At 46.8% G+C, this 25,708-nt stretch overlaps 1 protein-coding gene across 3 annotated transcripts in view; it reads right to left on the reverse strand.

The window, feature by feature from the left end:
- Positions 1 to 25,708, reverse strand: part of GRIP2 (glutamate receptor interacting protein 2) — a 135,453-nt gene that overhangs the window by 2,149 nt on the left and 107,596 nt on the right. For all 3 annotated transcript variants that reach the window (XM_066195404.1, XM_066195406.1, XM_066195405.1), the window contains exons 15-23: positions 22,239 to 22,305; positions 21,276 to 21,421; positions 20,848 to 20,992; positions 16,405 to 16,544; positions 13,890 to 14,066; positions 10,960 to 11,113; positions 7,948 to 8,068; positions 4,248 to 4,484; positions 2,423 to 2,569 (exon numbers count right to left, since the gene is read on the reverse strand). In XM_066195404.1, coding sequence (XP_066051501.1) covers positions 2,423 to 2,569; positions 4,248 to 4,484; positions 7,948 to 8,068; positions 10,960 to 11,113; positions 13,890 to 14,066; positions 16,405 to 16,544; positions 20,848 to 20,992; positions 21,276 to 21,421; positions 22,239 to 22,305 — 1,334 coding nt within the window. The remainder of the gene's footprint in view (positions 1 to 2,422; positions 2,570 to 4,247; positions 4,485 to 7,947; positions 8,069 to 10,959; positions 11,114 to 13,889; positions 14,067 to 16,404; positions 16,545 to 20,847; positions 20,993 to 21,275; positions 21,422 to 22,238; positions 22,306 to 25,708) is intronic.

The following is a 25,708-nucleotide window of genomic DNA, read 5'->3' on the forward strand; positions in this document are numbered from 1 at the left end:
CAGCAAATGCAAGATTAGTGCTAAACCCCAGCTGGAAAAAAAACACAACTCTTGGGGGCCCCTGATTCCGGGTTCACAATGGAGAGGAGGAAGGAGAAGCAACCCTTCAGAATGAGCAGCCATGCTTAGCTGAGGAATGATGCAGTAACTGATAGAGGAAGGGGGGAAAAAGTCTGGACCAGGCATGAACTCTGACCCTCAGTGCCTGGGGCAGTATTACAAGTATTAAACACTACAGGGCTCAAAACCAGTTCTCCTGTTCAAGCCTGTAGAAAAAATGTTGCCGTTTTTGTTCGGGGGTTTTTTTGCCATAATGGCTTTTACTGGCCCTAAATTTGTGGTGCCAAGTATTCAGCACATAGAAAACAAATAAAGGTCTGAGGCTTCTGGCAGCCATTTTCCAGCTCAGCCAGAGGTAAACCCAGACTATACCAACAGTTTCTGCTTCCCCTCTCCCCATTTATGTCCTTCATTTCACAGGAGACTGGATGCATTTCATGTGGGCTCAGGAGGCAGCTGCAAATTCTCTCCGTAGGATTCAACAGTGAAAGCAGTTACTGCTGGTTCTTGCAGATCCTCAAGCACATTTCTAGGCTAGGTCATCTGGAGAAAACACCCCAGCTCTCTTGCCTACAGCTACCAGAACACCTGGGCTTGGTGCCATGACAGCTCTGGGACAGAGCAGGCTGGCAAATGGCACAGGGATGGCAAGTGTGGAAGGGGAAAAGGAATGTCCCATATGCCTTTGGAGGGAATGTAACCCCTGGGGCCAGGTGTTCCTTGCTTCTTTGGGTAAGGGCTGGGTATTTGGCACCATACAACCCTTCCATCCCAAGCCCCTTCGCAGGATTAACACATGCCCACAGTGCTGGGTCTGCGAAGGCAGCAGTGTCCCCCCACCCTAGCCGGTGTCAGCACAGAGACCCCAGTACAGTTCCTTACAGCAGAGAGACAATTTCTAGCCCACTCGTGGACAAGGAGAGATAACCCACGAGCTTGCTCTGCCCCTGCTCTGTGCCAGCCAGGCAGCTCCAGTGCAGAAGTGCCACTAGTGCAATGCCATGCTCCAGTTAATCCATGCAGCCAAGAGGCGGAGGGTCTGTGACAGCAGGGACGAGGTGTTTCGCTGGCTTTCGGGCACACCATCGTGCCACAGTCAGCAGCACTGTGCAGCATCCTCAGCAATTCATCTCTGCACTTCTTGAGGGGAGTCACCTATAGCACGTCTGCAATCCCTCATTCCCAACTCCACTTGTCAATGCGATGACAGTCGCCTCGTGTGCCCGTAGGTGTGAGCTGTGCAGCACAGCGTGTGGAAAAAGGGTGTCCAAAGTCTCCATGCTGCTCTGTTTAGGATTTTGGGCACACCTCCCAGAGCACTTGGCACTCGGAAAAAGCAACACATCCAACACTGTACAGAAAGGCAGCCCAGAGCCTAATTAGCTTCTTGTTCATTCTTGCACCATCTTTTATTTGAAGCTGAGAAGGAATAATTGTAAAGCAGCCAACTGGCTAGAGACCATAACAAGCTTAAACAAGGTTCCCCACAGTGCTGCCAGTCCTCCAGTTACCTGATGTACATAAAGTATTGGCTCTAATCCGACTGCTAAGAACCCCCGCCTAGAAATTAGTAAAACTAAACATCTGAGTGTTTCCAAATATGGTCACAATATCTGCATTTCCAAATGGTGGCAATTTTTCCACAGAGGTTGCACTTCCTTCAGTTGCTGTTTGAGTTGCCTCAAAGCTAAAATAGTTGGTTTTCATCCACACACAGCTTCTCTCCAATTTCCCAAATTCACCAGGCTTTTTCTGTCCCTCTGGTAGTCCAAAATGCCCAGGGTACATTTATTACAGACTGTGCTTTTGACCAGAGTTTTTATTCTGTTTCTCCATCAGCTATTTCAGATGAAGCATTTTTTCAAAGAAATATATCCATAAAAAATACCTTGCTTGAAGGATGTGTTTCCTAGAAAACTCTTCTAGTTGTCAAAGGCATGCAGAGAACTTCATGAACATCACTTAATTCCACAAGGGGCTTCACAGGAACACATATGGCTCAATAGAGTCTGATTCATCCAAAAACCAGGAATAGTACTGAGGGTGAGGAAAGGAAGCAACACGGCTTTTTGCTTGTTTTGAGCTGTCCAAGCTCAAGAAGGCCAGTGCCAGAACAGGCTGGGCCCTGGACCAGTGTGACCTAGGAGTACCACATGGCGTACCACCTGAAGGTACTACCTAGGGATTTCTTATCATAAAACACAGGTCCCATTGAGAGTTGGTGGCTAAGAGCTCACCTAGTTGGCTAACTATTACCTTTCATTAAAGTTAGTGCTGCCATGGATGGGTCTCACTTCTCTCTTCCTCTCAGCCACTCATTCACTCCGTCCCAGCCTCCAGAACTGCATTTTGCATTTATTACCTGAAGCACTCTGTCATATGGCTTGAGGCCACACTGATCTGCTGGCCCATCCGGCCGGACCATATTTACATAGACACCTTTTTCTAACAGGCCATCCGACAAACTGAATCCAAAGTCTTCGCTCTCCGGGTCTTTGTGGAGGGTCATCTGGAGAGGCAGAAAGAGAAGAAGCAGGTTTCAATGCAGCAGAGTAAGGAGGGGATGTACAGGGTTGCCAGGATGGGAGCAGCATGAGTAATGTGTGCAGACCTACAGCAATTCTGCTCTGGGTCTCCTGGGCAGGTTTTTCTTAGCCTGGGCAGATAACACAGACTGAGCCTTATCAACCTGTCACCATCACCACAGAATTGCTTTGGTGACTGGAAAACCAACCCCATGACAGTCCCTTGCCCTTGGATGTGGAAGGAAACACAAGCAGTGTGACACAGAGTTTCATGTTCCACCCAAAGTACAGCAAACAAGTGTTTTTAATGAAGCATCACCTTCCCTGGCCCAGGTTATGCTGTGTATCCTCTGTGTGTGCCAGACCAACACATGAAAAATCAACTTGTTTACTGGGAATTTTTAATGTTGCAAGTCAAATGTGAAGACAGCTCATTTTTAACACAACACTCAGCAGGAACATCTAAAATTCTCCATATTATTCACAAGTTGTTTTCAGAAAATCCGTAACAGTAAGTGCTGACGCTCTGAGTACAAGAAATGGGCAACCTCATCATCCTTCCCTTGGGCACATTACGCTTTGACCTTGTCTAAAGGAGGAGAGCACTGCTGGAAGTGTATCTTGCCATGGGATAACAGTGGGAACCAGGGACAATTGATTCCCCAACACTACCAAAATCTCCCTTTGCCTCCCATGAGCTGGGAGTGAATCTCTACCACAGCTCACAGTCCATGACTGTGTTCCTGGCTGGGTGAGCCTCATGGGTATGTGGTCCTGGGGAAGGACAATGCTCAGGATGACACACAGGAGCATCCCATCTGGCCTCAACCTCATTCCAAATACAGCCACCACCAGATGCTCCAGCAGAATGAAGAGTAACCCTGTAACATGCCTAATTACACAGCTCTCCTCCTCCAGGGACCAAGGAGTTTTATTTAAAGACACATTTGCCATGCCCTGAAGAGCAAAAGCAGACCAAACATGAAAAAGTTGTTTTTTCCAGCTAGCATAAGTGCAGGTTTCGTTCTGAAGTCATATTAGGAAAGAAAAAGGCAATCAAATTTTTGAAACCTCTCCAGCTCCCTTTCCCTGCTTGCATTCTACATCAGCAGCTTCTACAGTTAATTACTTTTCCTAATTACCATTGCCTTGCACAATGGTTAAACTGGCTAGATTCAGCTGGATGCTGAAATCAAACCAGTATCCCAACACTGAAGTGGAGTGGAAGCAGAGGGAAAGTAAATAATTTTTTATTTGAGAAGTGGCCTACTAAATGGAGTGTACCACAGGAACAGAGCTGATGGGTCTCCAGGGGGTCATACTTTGAGCTATCTCACTTTTATCTGTAGCACCAATTAACAAACTCCAAAACACAAGGACCTGGAAATCTTATATATAAAGAGAAATGGCAAAGCCCAGGTTTAAACCCTGGTGAATGATGGCAGCTAAATCCCATTACTCATCTGAAGGGGCTCCTTCACCTTAATCCGACCTTCTGGAAACTTTTGCTGCAGACCTTGCTGAGGGCCAGCCTTAACAAGGACCAATTTCTGGGGGTCCCTCTGAGCAAAGTAGATATTTTACAAGATTGCAAAGGTTGTACGGCTTTAGCCACTGAGGTAGTGCAGTGCCACAGTTACACCCACCCTTGGCAAAACAAACCTTGTGAAACTCAAGGGGGGTCGGGGACATGATTTCCTGCATCTCCTTCTCGATCTTCTTCATGTCCAGGTTCCTCTCGTTCTTCTTGGCAGGGGAGCTGCTGCCCTCAGTCTGTCCATCGGTGCAGCTGGAGTTGGCTTTCCTCAGTGGGCTCATTCCCGAGGGGTTGACAGAGTCCAGGAGCAGCTTGCTGCCCTCCAGGCCCAGGTTGTGCACGCTCCCTGTCATGATGGAGGCCTGCAGGGCGAGGGCACAACGTCACCATCAGGAGTCAGCAGCAGGAGGAGACGGACCACGCGGCCACTAAAGCGCCACAGACAACACGGCGGCACCACTGCTCTCATTAATCAGAAAGGAAGTACCAAGAAGCTCTTCCTGTTGGCTGTAAGAGCCATTCCCAGACCTCAGGAGCCTGCTTCCAGGTCTCTGGCTGAGCCACTTCATGCTCTCCACCCCAAGAGGGAGCCTAATCTCAGAAGGAAGCATTTGGGAAGCACTGCCTCGTTTTCCCATGACCCCTTCTACACAAACAGGGCCCGGCAGGCCTCATCTTGTGCATGAACCATCTTGATAGTCAAGGAGGATGAATGTACCGTTCTCAGGGATCTTCCAGAGGAACCAGCGTCTTCCTGGTTCTCCAGCCTACCTCTGCAGGCTACAGCTCCTCTCCAGCATCACACAATGCTGGCAATGGCCCAGGGGAGTCAATGCCTTGGACTCCACTGAGGCCAATTCAGCACAAAAATTAGGATTTTATCTGTCAATAAATAGGAGCTGTCACTGAGCAAAACTGAGTTAAAAATATGAAATTAAGTAGTACTTGAGCCTGGTCATCCTTGATAGCATCCATTAAAAGATGCCTCTAAGTAGATTTGACTCCATTTGGCAATATTTTTCACTAATGAGATTATGTTGATCAAAGCTAACGGAGGAGTCAAGAATCCAGTCCGTGGAACCTCAGCTGGCTCCAGGTCATGGAGTCCATTTAAACAGCATAATGAAACCTGTAATCTCAAAGTTCAAGGAGTCTGCAGTCCCAATAAATGTCAAAATGTAGAAGAAATGAAAGGAAAGGTAGGGAGCAGACAGCAAAATTCTTCAACACTAAATGTGGCAGGTCAAAGAGCAATTGCTCCTGTGCACAGGGGAAATATCATCCAACTAAATCTCTAATCAAGACCCTCCAGCTCTTTGCTCCAAGGTGGAACAAAGGCAAATAAAGTGAATTATGGTGGCAGTAGGAAAATGCCAGCACTAACCACGTTATCCCAAAAAGGGTTGGATAAAATATAGAAAACCTTTCAGCTTTGCACTTTTCAGGTGTTCACACATGACTTGATCAGATCAAGTTTGGGCAGAACTCAAATACCTGCTACATGGAAGGACACTGACTTACCACATACTTGAAAGGCAGACTGACAAACAACAGCAGAGTCAACCAGGGTACATTTGGTCACTGCCCTTGGGTAGCCTCAGCCCCCAGGACGTTGTGCTGTGCTGTTCCAGCACCAGCACTGCAGAGCCAGGCAGAACAGAAAGGTCTGTGCACACCATGCTACTGCCCTCCCCCAAAGGCTGCAAACACCAAAACCAACCAGGACCCAACAGCACTGGACTCCTTCTCCATCTTCACGGCATTTAAATCCTCCTTGCAGCATCATAAGCAATTTCCTAAAGTTTTCCCATAAGCTTTAGGTTTAGTGCAAGCAGCAAAAAGGGCAATTCCAGACTTCTCCAGCCTGTGGCTGCTCTGCATTATTTTTCCCATTGGCCGCCCTCAAAGCAAAGCAGAGACACACACTTTACTGGAAAAAGCCAGTTTCTACCCATACTCATAGTCTGGAAGTGGATTCCAACTGTGTGTGAACCTGTTTCTAGACTATCATGGGTCACCTTGCATGACTCTTCTTCCTATTTAAAAGCAAAGTATGAAGGGCCAATTTTTTTAAAAAATACAAACAAATCAAATCTCTGACTGTCATAAACACACAGGAGGTTGAGTGTTGGGGCTAAGAAAGTTGCAAAACAGCAAAGGCCCCAGTGAGCACTGCACATCCCACAGCACACTTCACAAAGGCTGAGCACATGGAGGGGGAGGAATGGGTCAATAGTATTTTGGATTCGATAAAACGGGAGTCGAACCCAACAGATTCCTGCTAAAAACAGAGCACTTCCCTTCTGTCCCCAAAACTTTCAAAATATTCTAGAAACATGCTTAATACACAGAAACCCTGCAAGTGCTCAGCTTTTAGTAAGATTTGTTTACATGTTTAAAAACACTTCTGTAACTGTCAAAGCTCCAAGCAGCATTAAACAGCAACTGCACCACAGATCCCTGGAAAACAGAAGAGTCCAACAAATCCCTTCTTCTGCATTTAGATACCAGCAGAAAAGAAATATTTTATGCATCATTTTAGAGAGGTACTTTCTTTTAAGCAGGCAACAACTGTTCAGAAAGGTTGAGAACAGCTGCCTGAACTTGTTTCTAAATACATTCAGATCCAGGAAATAAGTGATCAAGGAAAAAAGGTTACAGTCTGGGAGGGCTTGGGGATTTGGGATTTTGAGTGTGTTGTGGGTTTTTTTCAAGTCAGCAGTTTCTTAAGCAGTTAAGATAATAAAAACAGCATTCCATGCTTCAGCACAATAAATTTAATTGAGATTTCCTCCTCCACTTACAGTTGCTAAGGATCAAGGAGGAAAGGACAATTAGCAAGTCCCTTGTCACAATACAAACCAAAACAGGACTTTCCTCTTCGACCTTCAATTAGTCAGAAGTTGCATTTCTTTTTTCTCTGAAGCCTCAGCAATATGCAACTGTACATAAAACCAGTCTCACTGGGAGTGACAGAGGGGATGACCCCAAGAGTTCTCCCCAGTCCTCTGCACCTGGAGGGCACAGGCAGAGATGTTCTTATGGGGTCCTCCTCCTTCATTCAGGCTGTGGGAGCTGAACTAGGGAAGGGAGCAGGACTGGCCCCATCCTACCAGGCAGGCTTGCTTCCTGCTGCTCACAGTCTCAAGGGGGCCCTTTATTTGCATCCCATGACTTAGAAATCCAGGCTCCTCATCCTATAACCGGACACAATAACATGACCTCCAAAGTATTTTGGATAAAGAAAAGAGAAAGTGGTTTATGAAGAGAGGAAACACCTTTATTTCTGCAGGAAGCAATTACTTTCTCAGATTTTTCCATGGGGAAGGCTGGCTGAAAAGCTTCCAATTACCTATTTCACTAAAACAGTTTCCGGCAGAGTGACAGCTGAATGTAAGATACGTGTGCCTGTCGGCACTTGAAGCAAGCCAAGGCTTCAGTCCCACTGGGGGTCTGTGGGGCTCCTTTTGCTTGGCCTTCAAGTGCTTTGGACAGACAATATCTTTCCAAGCAGAGGGTTTTCCACTGGACAGGGAAGGCTTGCCAACAGTCATGTGAAGATTATTGGCCAGCAACGGTTCATGAAAAGGGCGTGGAGCTCCTGGCAGGCAAGACATGGGCTCAGGGAAAGAGCACACGCAAGCAGCTGTCTAATAGGCAGAGTTACCCATTAGCACAAAGCCTGACAGGAATTAAACCCAAACCCTTCTTCACACCACCAGCAGCTCAGGCATGCTGTGGGAAAATAACATCTGGGAAAATGGTCTAACATTCATGGAAAGAGCAAAACAGTCAGGTCAGCAGCAAATTCAGAAAGTGATTTACCTCAATCTCCCTCAAAAGTTCAGACTGGCCGCATGTTTCCAAATCCTCCAAAGCTTCTCCAAAAACACGCCAAAAATTGTCCTCATGAGTGGTCTCAAGGCCATTTTGGCGGTTGGGGTATCTGTTGTAACGTAGGAACCAAATATTGTCAGCACTCTTCTGCAGCGGGGTGAAAGCTGCAAGGCTACAGCAAGTGTCTCACCAGTAAAAGCAGACTTGAAGAGTCTTCATATACAAAAGCAAACAATATGAACTTTTCAAACAAGAGTCCACACACGAGACCTCCATGCATTTACTAACGGGGCAAGTGTCCTTCAAAGGAAGCATTAAGTTGGTGTAGTAATGTCAAAGTTCAAAGGGTAAATTAAAAAGTGCCTGTAGGAAGATTGTAGGTTTAGGAAGACTTTTTGGTGAAATAGAGAAGTGAAACAAAAAAGGATGCGTTATGGGTAAACCAGGAGCCTCAGAGACTGTTAGTACAAAGGCTGATGGGATAGAGCTCAGATCTGAGACACAGAACACCTGAGAAGAGAGAGAAAAACACAGAGGGTAACAGACATGGTGAGAAAATGATAAATACATTAGGTCTCTATGAGAGTAAATAATGCAAAGATGTATATAAAAATGACTGCCCTGGGCTGGACAAGCAAATGCACACTACAGCCAGCAGTATCAACAGTGCCATGTACAACCCATACAAACCGAATATCATTTGCATTGGGATGGCCAGGGAACTGAGCTGTTACTTTCAGGAGGTCTCTCTGTTTTTTTGCTGTATAGCAGTCTTGGCACTTACAGCTGTGTTAAGTTTGCTACCAGTTCTGTCTACAACAGAGAGTAAGGTTAGAGAGAACCTCTCTCAAGCTGGCACGAACACACGTTAATGTGAACACTGTGTGCTGGGGGTTCTGCAATCCCCACCTTGGCAGATTCAGCACTTTTTCTCTCTGGCCACAAGCCAGGGTCAATTCTCATACCTCTAAATCAAACAGCAATTAAACATGGTGAAATCCTCTGAACAAAAAAGCAGGTGATGCTGGACACCACCTACTGAACACCAGACTGCAAAACTCAGACCACCAGTGCTCTGTTTAACAGGAGCCTCTTGAAGGAAACTCTCTGTGGTGTTAAATCAAGATCACGATAAACCCACTAACTTGTCATGACAAGGGCTCCAAGGGGACAGTGATATTAGAGCAGCCCTAATGCATCTTATACATATCTTATAAGAAGCTGCATGGGTGATGCTCCAGCTCTGCACCATCTGATAGCATCTTGCATGGTTTAATGCTCTTCAGCTCCACAGACAGGAAGGGACATTCATCCACCAAAGCCACTCAGAAAAGTCATAACATTTTACTTGAGTACATGTCACAGAGAGCTTGGCCTCCATTAAATATATAATGACCCTTTGGTCTTTTTCCAGATGTTTAACAACTGCAAAGTCTTTAGCACACACTTTCCCTTTGATCCACTGGTTTAAACGGGAGTCTGTATCAGGCAGAAACTCACTCACACACCCTTTTGCTCCTTGTGGGATCATGAACTTCCTGAAGAGAGCAGTACATGACATGGCTTATTGTATTTTAAATTCACCCCGTATCTTTCATCAGCTTTTAAAGGACAGTAGCCTTTACGCCAGGCAGAAAGGTCAAATAAACACCCAGCAAGACTTTATAAAAACAAACCAAAATTTCCCCCAAAAAGGAATTTTTGATTTTTTTCCCCTTACTCATTTCCTTCCTCTGCTCCCAGGTTCCCAAAGAGGCAAATGTCCCTTCTAGTTACCAGTGTCTTGCCTCTCAGAGCAGCAATACACAAACACATCCAGGACACAGATGAATCAGAATGGGCTCCCGCATCACTGGGTCAGCAGGTTCTTCCAAGCTAAAGGCTGTCAGGGTTTGTTTTTCTCTCTAATAAAGAGGGCATGAACCATCTCACTTGCACTTTGACATCAGGGCTCGGAGTCCTCATTAGGGACACGGGGGTTTCGAGGGCTCAGATTTGCCAACTTCAGCTGCCAGCAGCCTCGCCGGGAGGGCCACGAGGGATCAGTGACCTCTGTGAGCTGGCTCTTGCTGAGAGGCAAAACAAGAACAAAGTCTCCGGCGCTGCCAGCCTTCCTGCCAGCTTGATCATCTTTAAATAGGTGGAAATGGCCATGAGATGTTCTAAGGGTTTTGTTTGGACAAACAAAAGTTAAGGAAAAAAAATAGGAGAAAAAAGAACCGACAGTAACAACACGACACACACAACTATGGGGACTCTGGAGGATGTCGAGGGGAGAGGAAGTTTTGAAGCAATGGGGCTTTTCCATTATGTGTGGCTCAGTGAGGGGCAGCCTCTGGCCAAGACAGATCCAGCAGGATCTTCACCCAAAGCACAGGGCAGCTACAGCTGCCTTCCTGGCCTTAGGAGGTGTTCTAGCACTTTCCCCATGCTAGCTGAGCTGGGGGATTAACTTGACCATGTTCACCCAGTGTAGCTTTTTTTGATGTGTTGGAAGGGCCAAAGTGTGATGGATAGAGAAACCAGCCACAGTTTTGGTGGATTTTAACCACCAAAAGCAACCTCACACTGGTCCTCCAAGCATTTGGTTGGCCTCTTTTGCTTTGTGGCACTGAGCTGTTGTGAAGCTGCATCCTTACTCAAAAAAGTCTGACCAACACATACAGGGACAGCCCTGACCGTATCTATTTATTTCACCTAAACTACAAAAATACTGCAGCCTTTACATGATAGGACTAACAAACATGGTAGGAACCTGTGGTCCATGCAGCTGAGACCACTCTAACTCCAGACACAAATGCCACCGGGCCACGGCAGAGGTGTTACAGACCTACACCCAGGGTAACCTGGTAATGTGGAGGTGGCCCAACACAGCTGGTTGTTGATGGAGGGGACATTACTGGCCCCTCCACCACATTCCCATGCCCTCCTTGTCCCTGTCCCTGTGCAGCGACACCCATACTTCCAAAGACCTCCCTGCCTCCTCCCACCTCTCCGTACCTGCTGGGCTTGTCCCAGTCATCTTCACTGAAGCTTCCATCCATGTAGGGGTAGCTTTTCCTGGGGTCTGCTGGAGGGGTGCTGCTCTTTTGCCTGCTGTGTCTCCACTCGTGTGGATGGAGGGCTATGCCGGCAGCCTGTGGTATGTAGGTACCTAGGGAAGGCAAAGAGTGGAGGAAGAGAGAGGGCAACACCTGGTCAGAAACCCCAAATGGAGTAGGACACACAGAGCCAGGAGAACCTCCTTCCCTACGTCCCAAATGTGAGGTCACATGGATTGTACACTTTCCATCTCAGTCATCCAAAAGCAGTTCTTCCAATCTTCTGGCTTTAACCAAAGCAGCTTCTCAGGATGTTGACACAGGATGCCCCATTTCTCCTTTTTTCTCCTGCTTCTCAGTAGTTTTATGGTGTGGGTCTGGGATCCACAGACCTGGGAGTACACATACCCACAGATGCAGATCCTGCCTCCAGCCAATTCCAGCTGTGGTCAACATCTCCTGTTTCCACACTGAACCCAGCAGAAATTACGTCGTTGAATCAGTCACCTTTAAATACAACAAGGTCTTCAAAGGGCAAAGGGAAGATCCTGAAAAGCTTCCCTCAGCAGTGGTAATGAGGAAGAGTCAGCTCTGATCCTAAGAGCTGCCAGTTAGTTCTCTCAGAATTCCCATGCCTTTGGGATCAGCTGGTGCAGGTACAGGAAGCTGCTTCAGAGACGTGTGTATGAAAGGCAAGGAATAGGATGAAAAACTCTGCTGGCCTGAGAGCAGAGGAGGCTCATCTATATCACATTTGACAGGAGATCAATACAAACTGTTAGTATGAAATCCGACAAGTTTCACTACATCTGCGCCCCCCCCCCCCCCCCCATGGACTTTTCCATACTGCAGTCTCTTACTCCAGAGATGAAAATCCATCACTACCAAGTCACAAGATCCTCAGGTCTCATGAGAAGCTGCCTAAACAGAAAACTTCCAAAACAGACCATTCCACAGCAGTGTTAGTGCCATCTGCAGTAGAAATAAATCTCCTGAGGCCCCTGCTCACCTCCTACTGCCCATTCAGTGCTTCAGAGAAATCCTTAGAGCCTTTCCAAGAAACACCATACACTCCCATCACACACTGTGCCAAGTGAAGAGGAAGTAATGGAGAAACAGGTTAATTAAGGGAGACTTGATGTCCTGAACAGCTAAGAGCACTGGAAATACCCAAAGACAATGCCAACACTTCCTCTGAAAATGCCAAGGCCTGTTATTTCACTTAACTGATTGTTTCCTCTGTGTGTTTTTAAAGGTTAGACTTCTCTGGAGGAAGCTCCAGGAAAATTGCTTGCCAACATCTTACAGCAGTGGGAAGCACTCACTGCCTGCCAGAGCAGGACAAGGGCCCTGGATGCAGGTCCCTGCAACAGGTGGGCAGCAGGTCTGGGCATGTGGGGCACAGGGGCATGTGTCCAGAGCGGACACTTGGCATCATTATAGATTCACCTCCTCCTTCCAAAGAGAAGGATCCCTGGGATTCAGAGCCACCTGGTGGCACGTTCCCACCAGGCCCAGCACAACTTCCCTGTGAAAATCCTTCCTGGAGCCATCTCCTACTGCTGTGGATGAACCTAAAAGCCTACAAAGCTGCAGATCCTGATCTATAGCTCTCCATTTGGGGTGTAACCCCAACCTCCAGACTTTGATTCCCAGGTTTCCCTGCACCCTGCCTGCCGTGCCCATCTCATGAGCAACCCTCCATGCCCTTCTCCCTGTCTTCCAGCACCCCCTTTCCCAGCCAGCACCAGTGCACCACCATGCAGCCAAATGCAATTACCAGGGAAGACAAGAGAGCCCCTGAAGCAAAGTTGCAGTGTGTGGATCTTGGGCAACTTGGCACCAGCCCTGCTCCCTGGGGCGCTGTGCTCAATTACTTGTTCTCAATTTACTGGCAAAGCAGTCACTTCCCAGTGTCCAACTTGTGTTAACATTCAATTAGATGGAGAAAGATTGCAGCATTATGAAGGCCAGGGGATTCCTCCTTAATGAAGCCTCCAGTCCCAACTGTGCTCCCAAATTAAGACTTCAGACGAACAAAGGCTGAAGGACGAAGCAGGGATGGGGAAAGAGACACCTGGGCAGTGCTGTCCCTTGAACTCGGCCTGACTGCAGTGAGCACAGCACACACACTTTGCAGCAGCACCCTGCAGCATCCCTCCCTGTTTTCACATTCAGTTCTGGACAGGAGTGTTTCCACACCAGTTTCCTGTTGCAGCGTTGATTCAGGATTTTGGTTTGTCTCAACACGGGCTAATGCTGGCTTACGTCACTAAATCTGAACTGGTATAACTATTTTCCAGTACTTTTCTCCAAGTAAAAATATATTCCCATGACTACAGCATCCTCCATTCCAGTTCCACATCTGCTAGAAGCTACAGCTGAATAAACCTGACCTCGAAGACATGTGTTCATCTGATCACTCACTAGAGAGTAAGAGATACTTTCCTGTAGTATTACCTTAATTATTTTGTTAAGCAAGTGCTTCTAGTCACAAGATATTCTTGTGGAATTTAAAATATCCTGAAGGGGATTATTATGTCCTACAAGGCCTCTCTGGGGAAATAAAAGTGAGCTATGGACCAAATACTCAGTAAAACATACAGCCAGTGAATGCTGTCTCTGATTATGCAAATTATAAAGTGCTGTAATGGTTTTGAAAATTATGAGAACAGTACGATGCCATATCAGCCAGAACAAATGTGCCAGTAAAAGCCTAAATAGATACACCAAGTCAAAGCACCATATGAATGCATTCTAAAATACATTTTGTTCCTTGCTAGAAGCAAGAGACCATACAAATGTGGTCAGGCCACAGGCTTTGGCTCATGTTCAGAGACAAGACCCAGACACAGCAGAAACACCTAAGAAAACACAGCCCTGGCTTACCTTGGCTTCCATACCCAGCATCAATGGCAGAGCCATCCCAGGACTCCACAGTATTGTCCACACTTGGAATTGTGGTGGAGTATATCTCAGACAGCTTGCCAGTTTTCTGGGAGTCTGTCAGCTCATCTTCTGGGTCACTTACTTCGTTTATGCTCCCCGACTTCTTGGGGTAGGATTCTGCAACCAGAACACCCTGCTTTAGCAGGCACGAAGATCAAGCCTCAGGGAAAAGCTTATGCTGACACAGGTGCAAGCCCAGGTACTGTAAGTCTTTAAAGTACCTCTTTAGCTCTTCAAAAGTAGCTGAGAAAGGCATGTGCAATGAAGCTGAAAGGATTTAATGCATTACTCTTATCCCAAGCTGAATCAAGAAAAAATGCCCGAGTTTTTAGCACATGGAATACAAGGAGCAGCCATGGGGATTTGAGGATTACCACATATGAGAGAGTTGGGACCAAAATCAATTCACAAGCACATCTTCCTGTGCCTTTGGAAACTTCCTCCAAACAGCCCTGCCCAGAGAAGTGTTGGCTCCAGCAAGCAGTATCCTGTAGCTTCTCTGGTCTCAGAGGGCCTCCTTTACACTCAGAGAAGCACCAGGGCAGGTGCTGGCTGCAAACTTGGCTACAAACAGATGTTTTAATTTAAGATGTTTTAATTAATAAGTTTAATAGACTCCAATGACAACCACCACTGCTGAAGTTATAGCCCTCTTCCATGACTGTACAACCTCATAAGAACTCCAAGCTAATCACCATCTCTCCAGAGTCTCCCACACATGTGACAATAGTGGAATTCCTGGGTGTGGTATTTTGAGGCTGAATTTCCCCTGATCAGTGATCAGAAAATGGGAGCTGAATGTGAATGATGAAGCTCAGACCTTCCCTTTCATTATTTTAGTTATATTTAGCCCATTATTTAGGGCTAACAGGCCCTTATTATCATTATATCAAATTTCCTTTCAGTCAAAAGCTATGCAAAGAATGATTTCTCAGCACAAGCACTTCTTTGTGCTGAATATTTTAAAGTCCTTGTTGACTAGATATCTTGCTAGCCATCCACACCCTAGATGTCTGACCTGAGGGATAAAAAGCCCTCTGAAAGTCTGCATTTGTCAATGAGGACAGATTATTTTACCAAACAAAGCCCAGTGTCCCGAAAGTCCCTATTTTCCAAGCCTTCAGAAGATTGCTCACCATGATTAACTCAAGATTACCTTGAAATTTCAATTACACCTGCTTCATTCTCAGAATGATTAATGAGTCTCCAACAGGCACTTGCATGTCAATTATTTCACCAAAGTGGCTGTGACAATGCTAAGTGTCAGCAGGGGGGGAAAAAAAAGAGCATTTCAGACCAAAGACCAAGACATTTGGCTACAGGGGAAGAGACTAGGGCTTCTTGAAGAGGAATCAATTCCCCAGTTCTACCACTATTTGCGACATCCCTACTCCCTGCCCGGTCTTCATCCATTTGTAAAACAGGTCCATTGGCACACAGCTGCAAACTGCTTTGAAGTCTACAGAAGTTTCTATGTTTAAGAGTGTTGCCACATTTCAGATGCAGGACAGGCATCCCAAGGGGCCATGCTTGCTTGGAAAAGCTTTATCTCCTGATTTCTTCTAACTGCCACAGCACTGTGGGCCACTGGCCCACAGTCCAGCCAAATCTACAGACTGCAGAAGCATCGCACTAAAAAAACAAAGAAAAATACTGGGGGGTGGGAGAGACTGGAATGAAGCCAGAATGCACCTGGTACTTTCTGAATGTAATGAAAAAGCCTCTGTTTGGCTGTGGTCATGCAACCGGGGAGAAAAGTTTCCCTCTTTCTTTCCAATTACCCTTCTGTCTCCAAAAAAGAGTGACCTGCCAGAACTAAGTATGCTTCTGCTTTTTTACACTGTCACATATATTTCATACGTCAACAACAGCTTCAAAGCCACAGGGACCTTGGCAGGGAAACCAGAAGGGGATCCCTAGAATGAAGTTAAATGCTTTGAAAGATGATCTTAGAACCCCAAGCCAGGAAAAGAGGTGTAACAGATTTACTGCCACTTGTTTTCTAAAAGCTGAATTAAAGATGGGGGGCGGGGGGTGGGAATTCATGGATTCCACCAACTCCTTGCTCATTTAGTGGGGTCTATTTTAAAAAAATCCCACAATCTTTTACTTGTAAAAGTAACTTCTGCACTTCTGTGTTAAACACCAACACAGACAGGGAACGGCAACAATAGTACTAGGTGTCAATCTGAATTAAAAATTACCATTGCCAATAAAGATTCTGTTTCATCTCTCACCATCACCGCAGAGAGGCTTTGGGTTGCCTTTTCTTCATTTGTGAGGCCGAAGTTCAAGAAACACACGTTTTCCCACAGTACCCAGCCATGCCCATGGCCACGCTGCCCCATCTCACCTTCCACAACACGACAGAAACCCCCCAGCAGTGCCTCCTCCACGGCCCAGGGTCCCTGCTGGGGTGAGCCTTCCCCCTCCCCACCCCAGCTCCTCAACTCACTCTCTGTCTGCTTCTTGATCTTGAGGGTGACGGTCTCTCCCGCCATCTGCAGCAGGTGTATGGCCTCGCTCAGAGGTTTGCCCTTGAGGCTCACGTTGTTAATCGCTAAGATCCGGTCCCCGATGTGGATGGCTCCGGTTCTGGAGGGAAAAGGCACCATCAGAAAATCCAGAGAAGCAATTCCTCTGGAAGACAGGACACTCAGCTGTCACTTGAGGCAATTAACTCTCAGCACTTGGTCTTCGTTCCCTCTTGGTACACTCTATACCCATGACTTCCCCTTCACCACACACCAGGAGACTGGGTCCACCCCAACTTCCATGTGCACAGACATACAAACACACATGGGAGAACATGAACTCCTCAAATCCCAGGCCCCTCGGGAACTGCGACTGCAGACCAGCTTAGAGACAAAACACTTCAAAGCAACGGGGTTAAAGCAAAAGCATTTTAAGTATGTGGAGCCCAACACAGACATCCAACATGGAACTGAAGGACGTGTTCACCCTGATGGAAAGAAATTATAAGACAAACCCAGAAACCTACTGGAAAAAATCCAAACCAAAACAGCTCAACAGATTTGCTCATGTGTGTGCAAGCATGAGCTGAACCAGCTGCAGTTAATGATATGCTTAAAGCTCACCCTACTCAGCTACACCCCTGTGACTTTCTCCACCAGCTCAGGAGGAGGTTGTGTTTTATTGCTCAGCCACGTTCCAGCACTGGCCATTGCTCTCACCTAGATAAATTCTCAGGCTTCAGCAATGGGCTCGACCAAACTAACAAGTCCTGGCAATTCTCCCCCTTCTCCATCCTTCCCCTCTGTCTGCTCACAGGCAAAGGTTCACTTTACCTCTTCCTAATGAAGCACTGGGAAGAGCAGGCAGGGCGCGATGTGTCCACTGCCACAGCCACTGCCAAGGGTGGAGCTCATGATAGCCACTGGCAGGACTGAGCTTCCCAAACTCACACTGCAGCTCCTAAATGCCAGCACACAAGAGCAGAAAGAACCTCCTCCTCCAGTACTGTGGGAGGTTCTGCTATCAGGAACTTCTGTGATGGAGCCAGGAGGAGATGCAAATCTGGACTGCAACATCTTTTTGTCCATGGCAATTTGTCTTCCTCAGGCTGCATCTCCAAACTGGACTGCAGCTCCTGCAGAACTGGAATTTGATATATCAATGCAGGCAAAGCAGCTGCTTGGCTTTCCCCAAAATATCAAAGTTCTGTAGACGCACTACAGTGAAACATCCACTATAAGAACATCAGATCGGGAGAAGCAGCCAAGCAGCAGGCAGGACTGCTCAGGCTGCACATGCAGGACTGCTCAGGCTGCAGAGGCAGGGCTGCTCAGGCTGCGGCTTCTGCTGCTGCTGAGGTACTCAGCAGTGCCATAATGGTCCCACCAGCCACTAGATGTCCGTCTTGTCCCACCCAAATCATCCTGAAAAAGCTGTCAGGGAAACATTTGTGCATTCAAACAAATTACAGATCAAACTGGGACTGGAGTACTTGTCTTAAAAGTTTCATCTATTGTAGTCAAAAAAATCAAGCTAAACTGCTAGCAGTTTATAGTTGATCCTTTTCTCACTGCAGTACTTCAGCATTTAAGGGCTTCCTGCTGTATCCCTGAACACAGCATGGGGACACATCCATCCAAGACACCAGCCCAACCACCCAGCCTTGAACAACACGACAGCTCTGCGGTAACTGTGAAAGTCTCTCAGTAGGGAAAAATGCAGAAAAAAACAAAGAGAAAGGTCACGTTCAGCCAGGTATTTTTCTTCAAGGGGGAGAAACCAAACCAAAGTCCAGTCCTCTCAGGGCTCCCCTGTGAGGCCAGGCAGACAGAAGCTAGTTGGACTGACAGAGAAAGAAGTTTCCAGCTAGTGACCCTCGTGCCTCTCTGTTACTACCAACAGTCCTTAATTCACCTTGAACACAAAGTAGCCCAAGGAGCCATGGGCTGCATGTGCCTTCTTGCTCAGAGGGGACATGCAAGAACAGAACAGAGTGACAGGTAAGTGGAAAGGTGCAAAAGGGGCTGCAAGCACTTCCCAGCAAGCACTGGGGAAGAGGTGGCTGCGTGCATATGGTAGGGATTAACTTGGCACACGGGCAGGGTCACTGTCCGTTTTCATCCCTGCCAACATGGCTTGGTGCTGGATACTCCTGGACCAAACTCTCCTAAAGCCACCCCCATCGAATTGAGCAGGTGGCACGAAAGGAGGCTGGTCTGGCACTTTGAATTGTCAGAAATAGCCAAAAATTGCTCTTGGAGAACCATTACATCTCAACCAGAATCGAACAATATTGTTCAGGCACACTCCCTTGGTCGAGAAGAAGGAAAACACAAATCCTATGGCATAGGCTTAAGCCATCTGCAGGCACTCAAGGAGGGGACACAGACAGTAACATGGGAGAGAGCCACAGCTCGACACCAGTCTAACAGCCTGAGCTGCTTTTGTAGTTTTCTATAAGATCAGACATGAGGGAAAAAAATGTCCAAGGTCAAGATAAAATCTAAGTCATCTGACTCTGAAGCCTTTCTGACTTAGGCAGCCTGTCACCCACAGACAGATGCGTGACAGATCCTAGAGGACACCCTGCCTCCCACTGCCAGCAGCCCCAGATTCAGTGCAGACTTTCACCTGTGCCTCTACAAGACAGGTCCATGGATTCCCGTCATCAGACACTGGGATCAGGTCCACCCCATGTAAGTGCTGCCAGACCATGTCCTGTGCTCCAGCAAGAGCATGGATTTGGATTTAAATCCCCACCCTCCAATCAGAGCCTGGCTAAGGGCATCTGTGGCACAGATAAAGGTAGAGACATCAAGAAAGGGACAATTTAAGATAACACTAGGAGCACCCTTCTTCCCTTGACAAGGTCAAGTGATCCCCGTCTCTCACTCACAGGAGAAATAAATGCACCTTTCCTACAAGCAGCCTTCATCCCAGTGCTCCTTGCCCTCCTCACAGGGAGCCAAGGTTACCCAGAGACATCCTGCTCCATCCCCACGGGGTTATCTGCTACTCAGCCACAGTGAACGTGCTGAACAGCTCCATCACTCCTCTTTCCTCACTGCCTGCTCGCTCCTGATCAAAATTCAGTAGTACTGCAGCACTCGTCTGCACTACATTTCTGGACACAGCAGTCACTGATGTGCATCCAAGTTCAAAGGAGGAACAGCCGTGGAATTGCAAAGGGAACTGAGATCAACAAAGGTACAAGACTGTCTTCTGACACCTGACAGCATTTGAGTTGGCTGTTCTTAACCTCTCTCATGCTGGGTTGCAGGTACAGTACAAAAGTGCTACACAGAAAAGCCTTGGATACTTCGTGGCTATTATTTTATAAGGAAAAAGACCAAATCCTACAGTGGCAGGCAGTGATATAAAATCCCCAAAGAGAAGAATCACTAATGACTAAGTCCATCCCCTTCCTTCCCAGGAGACACAGACCTTCTGCATACTGCACCAAAGGGAAGCAATAGAAATGCACAGCAGTGTGCTGAGAGCTCTGGGAACCCAATGCAGAAAATGACATGAAGCTGTTTTACAGTCCAGCTAAGATGGAGTGTGGTCTTGAAACAGAAAAACCATTGGCCAGAATTACTGCCAAACATCCCCAAGGTCTTGCACTTTACACTGGTTTGTTCAGGGGTTTCTTTGTTGTTCTTCTGCCTGCCAGGGAGCACAAAGTAAGAGACCCTTAGAGAAGCATGAGTCAGGGCTGCTGAAATGATCTATTTACAAGTCACAGTTCCCGTATAGAAAGATTAATTAAGATAGAGTGTATGACTCAGTTCCACCTTATACTCTCAGGAATGTCTTGATCTTTAAATCCCACACATCCACATATATTCAGAGCCAGGCACACAGTAACCTCCACGGTGGTTGAAGGTAAATCTGTTCCTGTGTTTATTCAGTATAAATGCCTGACGCTTGGGCACACCAACCTGCTCTGAGATCCCAACATGTAACACACTGAGCAACAAGAAAGAAGAGGTCAGAAGACACCTGAGATCCCTGGTTTCCGCAGGACACACCACTGCAACAGCCATAAGCCAGTTTAGCAACAGGGCAGTCCTGGACAGAGTCTATGGTGGTCTCACAGGCAGGCTGGGCACTCTCCTGACACAAGGTGTGCACGGCACATCCCAGACCAGGAAGCACCCCTGTGGAAGAGGGGCAAATAAATATGTATTCTTGGCTGCAGAATTCACCTGACTCACTGGATCTGACTGTTCCTGAAGTGCCTCTCTCACTGCCCCAGCAGCACAGCCCCCACCACCCTGCTCATGTCACTTGGTACCTTCAGAGCACCTTTCCTTCTTGGCAGACTACGACACCAAAGAAGAATTTATGACAGCAGAGAAAACTTGGCACGGTTCGAGACCCATTCTCAAATTAATTCAACTGCTCTGCCCTCAAACCTCACCTCTCTGCCAGCCCTCGTTTAGTCAAGCCCGAAATGACAATAGGATCAAAAGGTTCCTCTGTTCCAGAGATGGTTATTCCCAAAGGGCCCCCGTATCGCTTCAGCTCCACCGTGTAGATAATTGCACCAGTTGTCTCCTGCTCGTCTGAAAGAGAAAACAGGAATTATTTTCATTTCCCCAGTAAAAGTAGTCATAGGAAAGACTTGCAGCATGTAGAAGCAAAAGCCAGAATTCTTCAGTGACACTCATACCAAATAGGATTTTAACCTTCCAGACATCACTTAAGGGCAGAATAACAAAAATAGACTATAATCAATTGGAAAGTGGTGACCGGACAGCAGCAGCCCTTATCTTTGTTAGTTTGCACTACCTATTGGGAAATGTCATTACAGTGGACAGGCACCAGTTTGCATCAGGATTTCTGTACCAGAGTTATCTTCATCCTTCCTAATCTTCAATTTGACCAGGTCTTCACACTGCCTTAAAATCTGCACAGCATCCTCCATTGAGCAATTGTCGAGTCGGATGTTATCAATGGCTAACAGCTTGTCTCCCGGCTCCAAGGTGCCAGTTCTACATGGAGAGGAAAAGAAAACTAAGAGTACATTTGTATTTGCCTTTCAGATCCCACAACACATTCAGTTCTGCAGTGGAAATGACAACATTAACTTTTTACTGTCCTTGATCTTTTCTGGAAAACAACCATGAGCTGAGTCTGGGGCACTTGTAATTTTGAAGAAAGGAAGTTTATGTAGAGCATGTATCCACACAGAACCAGCCAGGAAGAGTAGATAAATATGCTGGGTAACATACAACCCTGAAAACGCCTGATGTTTAACTGACAGGTATTCTACCCCTAATGGAAACTCCTGTGTGAGCAGTCTTAGAAATAAGCCACGCAGCCACGCTAAATTCCTCTGAATGCTTTGCTATGAGGTGTTGGGATCAGAGGGGAAGTCAATAAATGCTGAGTTATTTGCACAGCTCTCCACCAGTGCCCACAATTCACTCCATCTGCTCACCAAAGCAGGAGCTGAGACATGGCAACCATCTGATGAGCCATAGCATCTCCTGGGATATATGAAGCCCTTTACCACATGCTCTTAAATGCCAAACATCCATCTTCTAGAGACTCAGCAGACATCTAAACCAGTGCCCTGGTCACCTTCTCTATTAGCTCAATTCTACTGGCTTCAATACAGATCGTTTTTATTGCAAACCCTACTGTGGTCTAAGAAAAACCTCTAGTGCTGAGATCTCCTTGGATTCTGGAAATGACCAGACCCAAGTGCTACTGCTTGGGCTCCATTCAGCTTCTCTAGTAGACATTCTAACTATCATGGAGGGCCATTTTGCAGTGGGTTTGAGAGATGGAAAATCCTGCACTCACCTGTGTGCTACACTCCCCTTCTTGATGTCAGAGATGATCAAAGGATCGCCAAGCTTTCTGCTTGCAGCTGCAAAACAGACACATGGAACAAAGCCTGGTGTTGAGTTTGCTGTCCAGGACAGCGATGGTGGATGGTTAATGGGGAGAAGCAGCCATAAGGAAAGGGGATTTATATTCCCATCACAAAGTTATGCTTTGGAAGCCTCTCCAGAAAGAAAGAAAAAAACATAAATCCCTGAAAAGTTTGTCAGTTGCCCTTTGTCCAGGCTAATTTTCTTTGGACTCCTGAAGTAGAGGACGTGTGGTGTCCAGCAGCAAGAGGTGGCACTGCCAACCCCAGCACTGTCAAACACCCCTCACCACCCCTCACACACAAGACAAGGGAGCCAAAGTCCATGACTGCAGTCAGAATTAGCACTGCTGCCTGGAGAGCATCCAGCTCAGCCCCATGCTCCACACAAGCATTTCCATGTTCTTCAAGTAAAGTGGGCTGTGAAATTTTCCAGGTGGAAAACAACCTAGGGAAAAAACACAGTTTTCCAGCTGGTTCAGCTCCCTAGGGCACTTAATCACACAACCAGATGAATCAGGGGTGGTTTGTGCTGGAGCCGGAAGGGGTGGGTGGTTTCCAACTCTTATCTCCTGGCTGACCCTGATAACTATTTCAGCCCACGAGATGTAAGTACACATCTCTGGGAGCATTTACATTTTCAAACTTGCCTGCAAGACCTGCTGCTCTCCTGAGATACCCAAGAGAGACTGATGACTCAAACTCCTCCTGACCTCCTTGTCAACCACATGCCAAACATCCACCAAGAAAGAGCATCCATTCCGCCCTGCACCCTTCTCTCCTGCCTTGCTATGGGAATTGCATTGCCTCATTCAAAGCTGACAGAGCTTCTCAGCTTCTCACAAAAACTGTGTGGGAAGAAAGAAACTCACAGCCTCTGAACAGATCAGGTGCAGGGCAGAGATTAAAATATCTGTGAGGCACGTGGTACCAAACACACAGAGATCCACCTGCCTGAACAGCAGTTAGAGAGCACCCAGAGAGTCAGACATAATAAGTGTTTACCAACTTCTCTGCTCTAGATTTTTCTGTTTACATTCATTTATGAGATTTTAAAACATATGCCTAACCCAACACCTTTAAGGATATCCTCTCCCAGAAATAACCAAACCTTCTGTACTAAAGAGAGCGAAAAGACAGCCAACCTCAGTTGTGGCAGTGCTGAGAACCACAGCGAGGTCATACAGCAAAAAGCAGATTTTATAATAGTCACAGCAATGTGACTGCTGAATGGTACAGAGCCTGCAGGAATTCTTTACCCCATGTCTTACTGGAGCCTGATACCAGACAATTTTGGACTGGACACTCATGTTTTGCTTTTGTCTGAAGGTCTAAGGGAGGGGGATGTGTTGTGGAGATTCCCGGAGGGCTTGTCCCTATATACAACCTGTCCACAGCATGGACCAGACTGCAGAAAGGAGACACACTGGGCAGAGCTGAGCAGTGAGAATAAGGGTGGGGTTCAGGCAAAAACAATGCAGAAATCCCCATGCCGACTGAGAAGGCCGCACACCATGGACTAACAGCACAGGGATGGAGATGTATCACTCTGATAATTATTACTGCTGCTCTCCTTTTCAGTATAGGACATACAGTTGCTGCTGACAGAGGTGTACAGAGTGCTGTCCAAGCAGCTGTGAGGGGAGACCCTGTGAGCACACCCCAAGCCCTGGGTCAGGTGGCACTGCTGCATGTTTAATCACTCCCCAGCCTGGTTCTGTCAAAACAATCCAGGTTACCAGAAATACTTTTCACTGCAAGGTTTGTTTACTAGTTTCAAAGCACAGGCAGTGTGACAGAAAGGGGTTAGGGAGGATCCTAACCTGTCCTGGTGGTGGGCTGGGATGGCCATCTCCAACCTGACCAAGCCACAGCTGAACAACAGGTCCCGAGACCATGAACACCGAGAGAGCAAATAGGGAAGGAAAAGGAAAAAAAAAAAAAAAAAAAGCAAGCAAGCAAGTATGGACAACAACATGCCTTGAGCTCTGCAGAATTTATGTTTATCTCAGCGTCTGCCTTGCAAGTCCTGTGACACGTGAGGGGATCCTGCACACAGTCAGTCTCTGAGCAGAGATTGAGACCTTCTCCTTCTGAAGCTCCACAGTTGATGTCAGCACTGAACACAGCACAAGCCTCCCATGACAGAGGCAAGGGTAATAAACCAAGTGCTTTATCCATTAGAGAACAAAGCAAGTTTTAAGGAAAAAATAATTCTGGGTTTTGTTTGCAGACTTTTTTTAGAAGTTTGGCCTTTAGACCAGATTTTCTTGAGATGTGAGTTAAATGGAAGAGCCATATAAAACTGCATACAACTGTTCCTATCAACAGAGAATTCAAAATTTAATAAATAGCAGCCCTTGTAAATGTAAAGCGTTCTAAATATTCATCACAGAATCATCACAGAATTGGAAGGGACCATAAAGATCATCTACTTCCACTCATGGAGCAGGGACACCTTCCATTAGACCAGGTTGCCCACCCAACCTGTCCTTGAACAGTTCAAGAGATGGGGGATCATTACATTACATAATTACTTAATGTAAAATGCAAAGGCCTTATAAAACTATCAAATCTGAAGGGTAACTGAGAGAGACTTAATGAATAGGCATGTTCTCTCAAGAGGCATAAGATACAAGGTTAAGATAATGAAATCTCACAGCACAGAACAGAGGCTTGCTGTTCATTCTATAAACCTGTAGTTACTGACTCCATTAATTAACCTTTACCATCTCAAAGCCCTTCCTGTCACCCCAGCAGAGTGTCCAGATGGGCTTCCTGCCTGTCTGCTGGGATCAGGTTGCCCTGTGCACCCCTGACACTCACATTTTTAACCATCCTGGGCCATTCAGGCAGAGTGACAATCTTTTTCTGGGCAACAGCTGCCTGTCTGATGGTGAGAGAGCTGCAATTTCACTGAAGGTGTGGCCCAGTCGAGGTCAGAGCCATTAGATACATGAATCCCTGGTGAGATTTTGAATAAACAATTTCCAATTTGCCTGCAATTAAAACAGCACCAACCTAAACTATGTTATTAGGGCCGTGGGCTTTGGCATTAAGACATTTGCACAGATGAGTGAAGCCTCCTTATCCATTCATTTCTGCTGTTAATGTGGTTATTTCTCTTCAAAGGACATTGTCTTGGGAACACTGCTGCAGGAAGACACAGTTTGGACACTCAGCCTTGCCTCTGGGTTTTGCTTTCCTGTGTGTGAAATGGAGATGGCAGCAAAGGAAGTCAAGGGAAGAGCTGGAGGCGGGAGCTGCAGAAACCCATGCTCACTCTCAGCGGGCATCCTGGCTGTGGCCTCCATCTGCCAGGGCAAGCCACTTCAGGTGGAAACAGACGCTTTTTCAGACACATTTGTATTTTTGGTGGATTTGCCAGTGCAAAAGATAG

This window comes from Chamaea fasciata, unplaced genomic scaffold (assembly GCF_029207755.1).
Source record: "Chamaea fasciata isolate MVZ Bird 193981 ecotype frontalis unplaced genomic scaffold, bChaFas1.0.hap1 SCAF_13, whole genome shotgun sequence".
In the NCBI taxonomy this organism is placed as follows: Eukaryota; Metazoa; Chordata; class Aves; order Passeriformes; family Sylviidae; genus Chamaea; species Chamaea fasciata.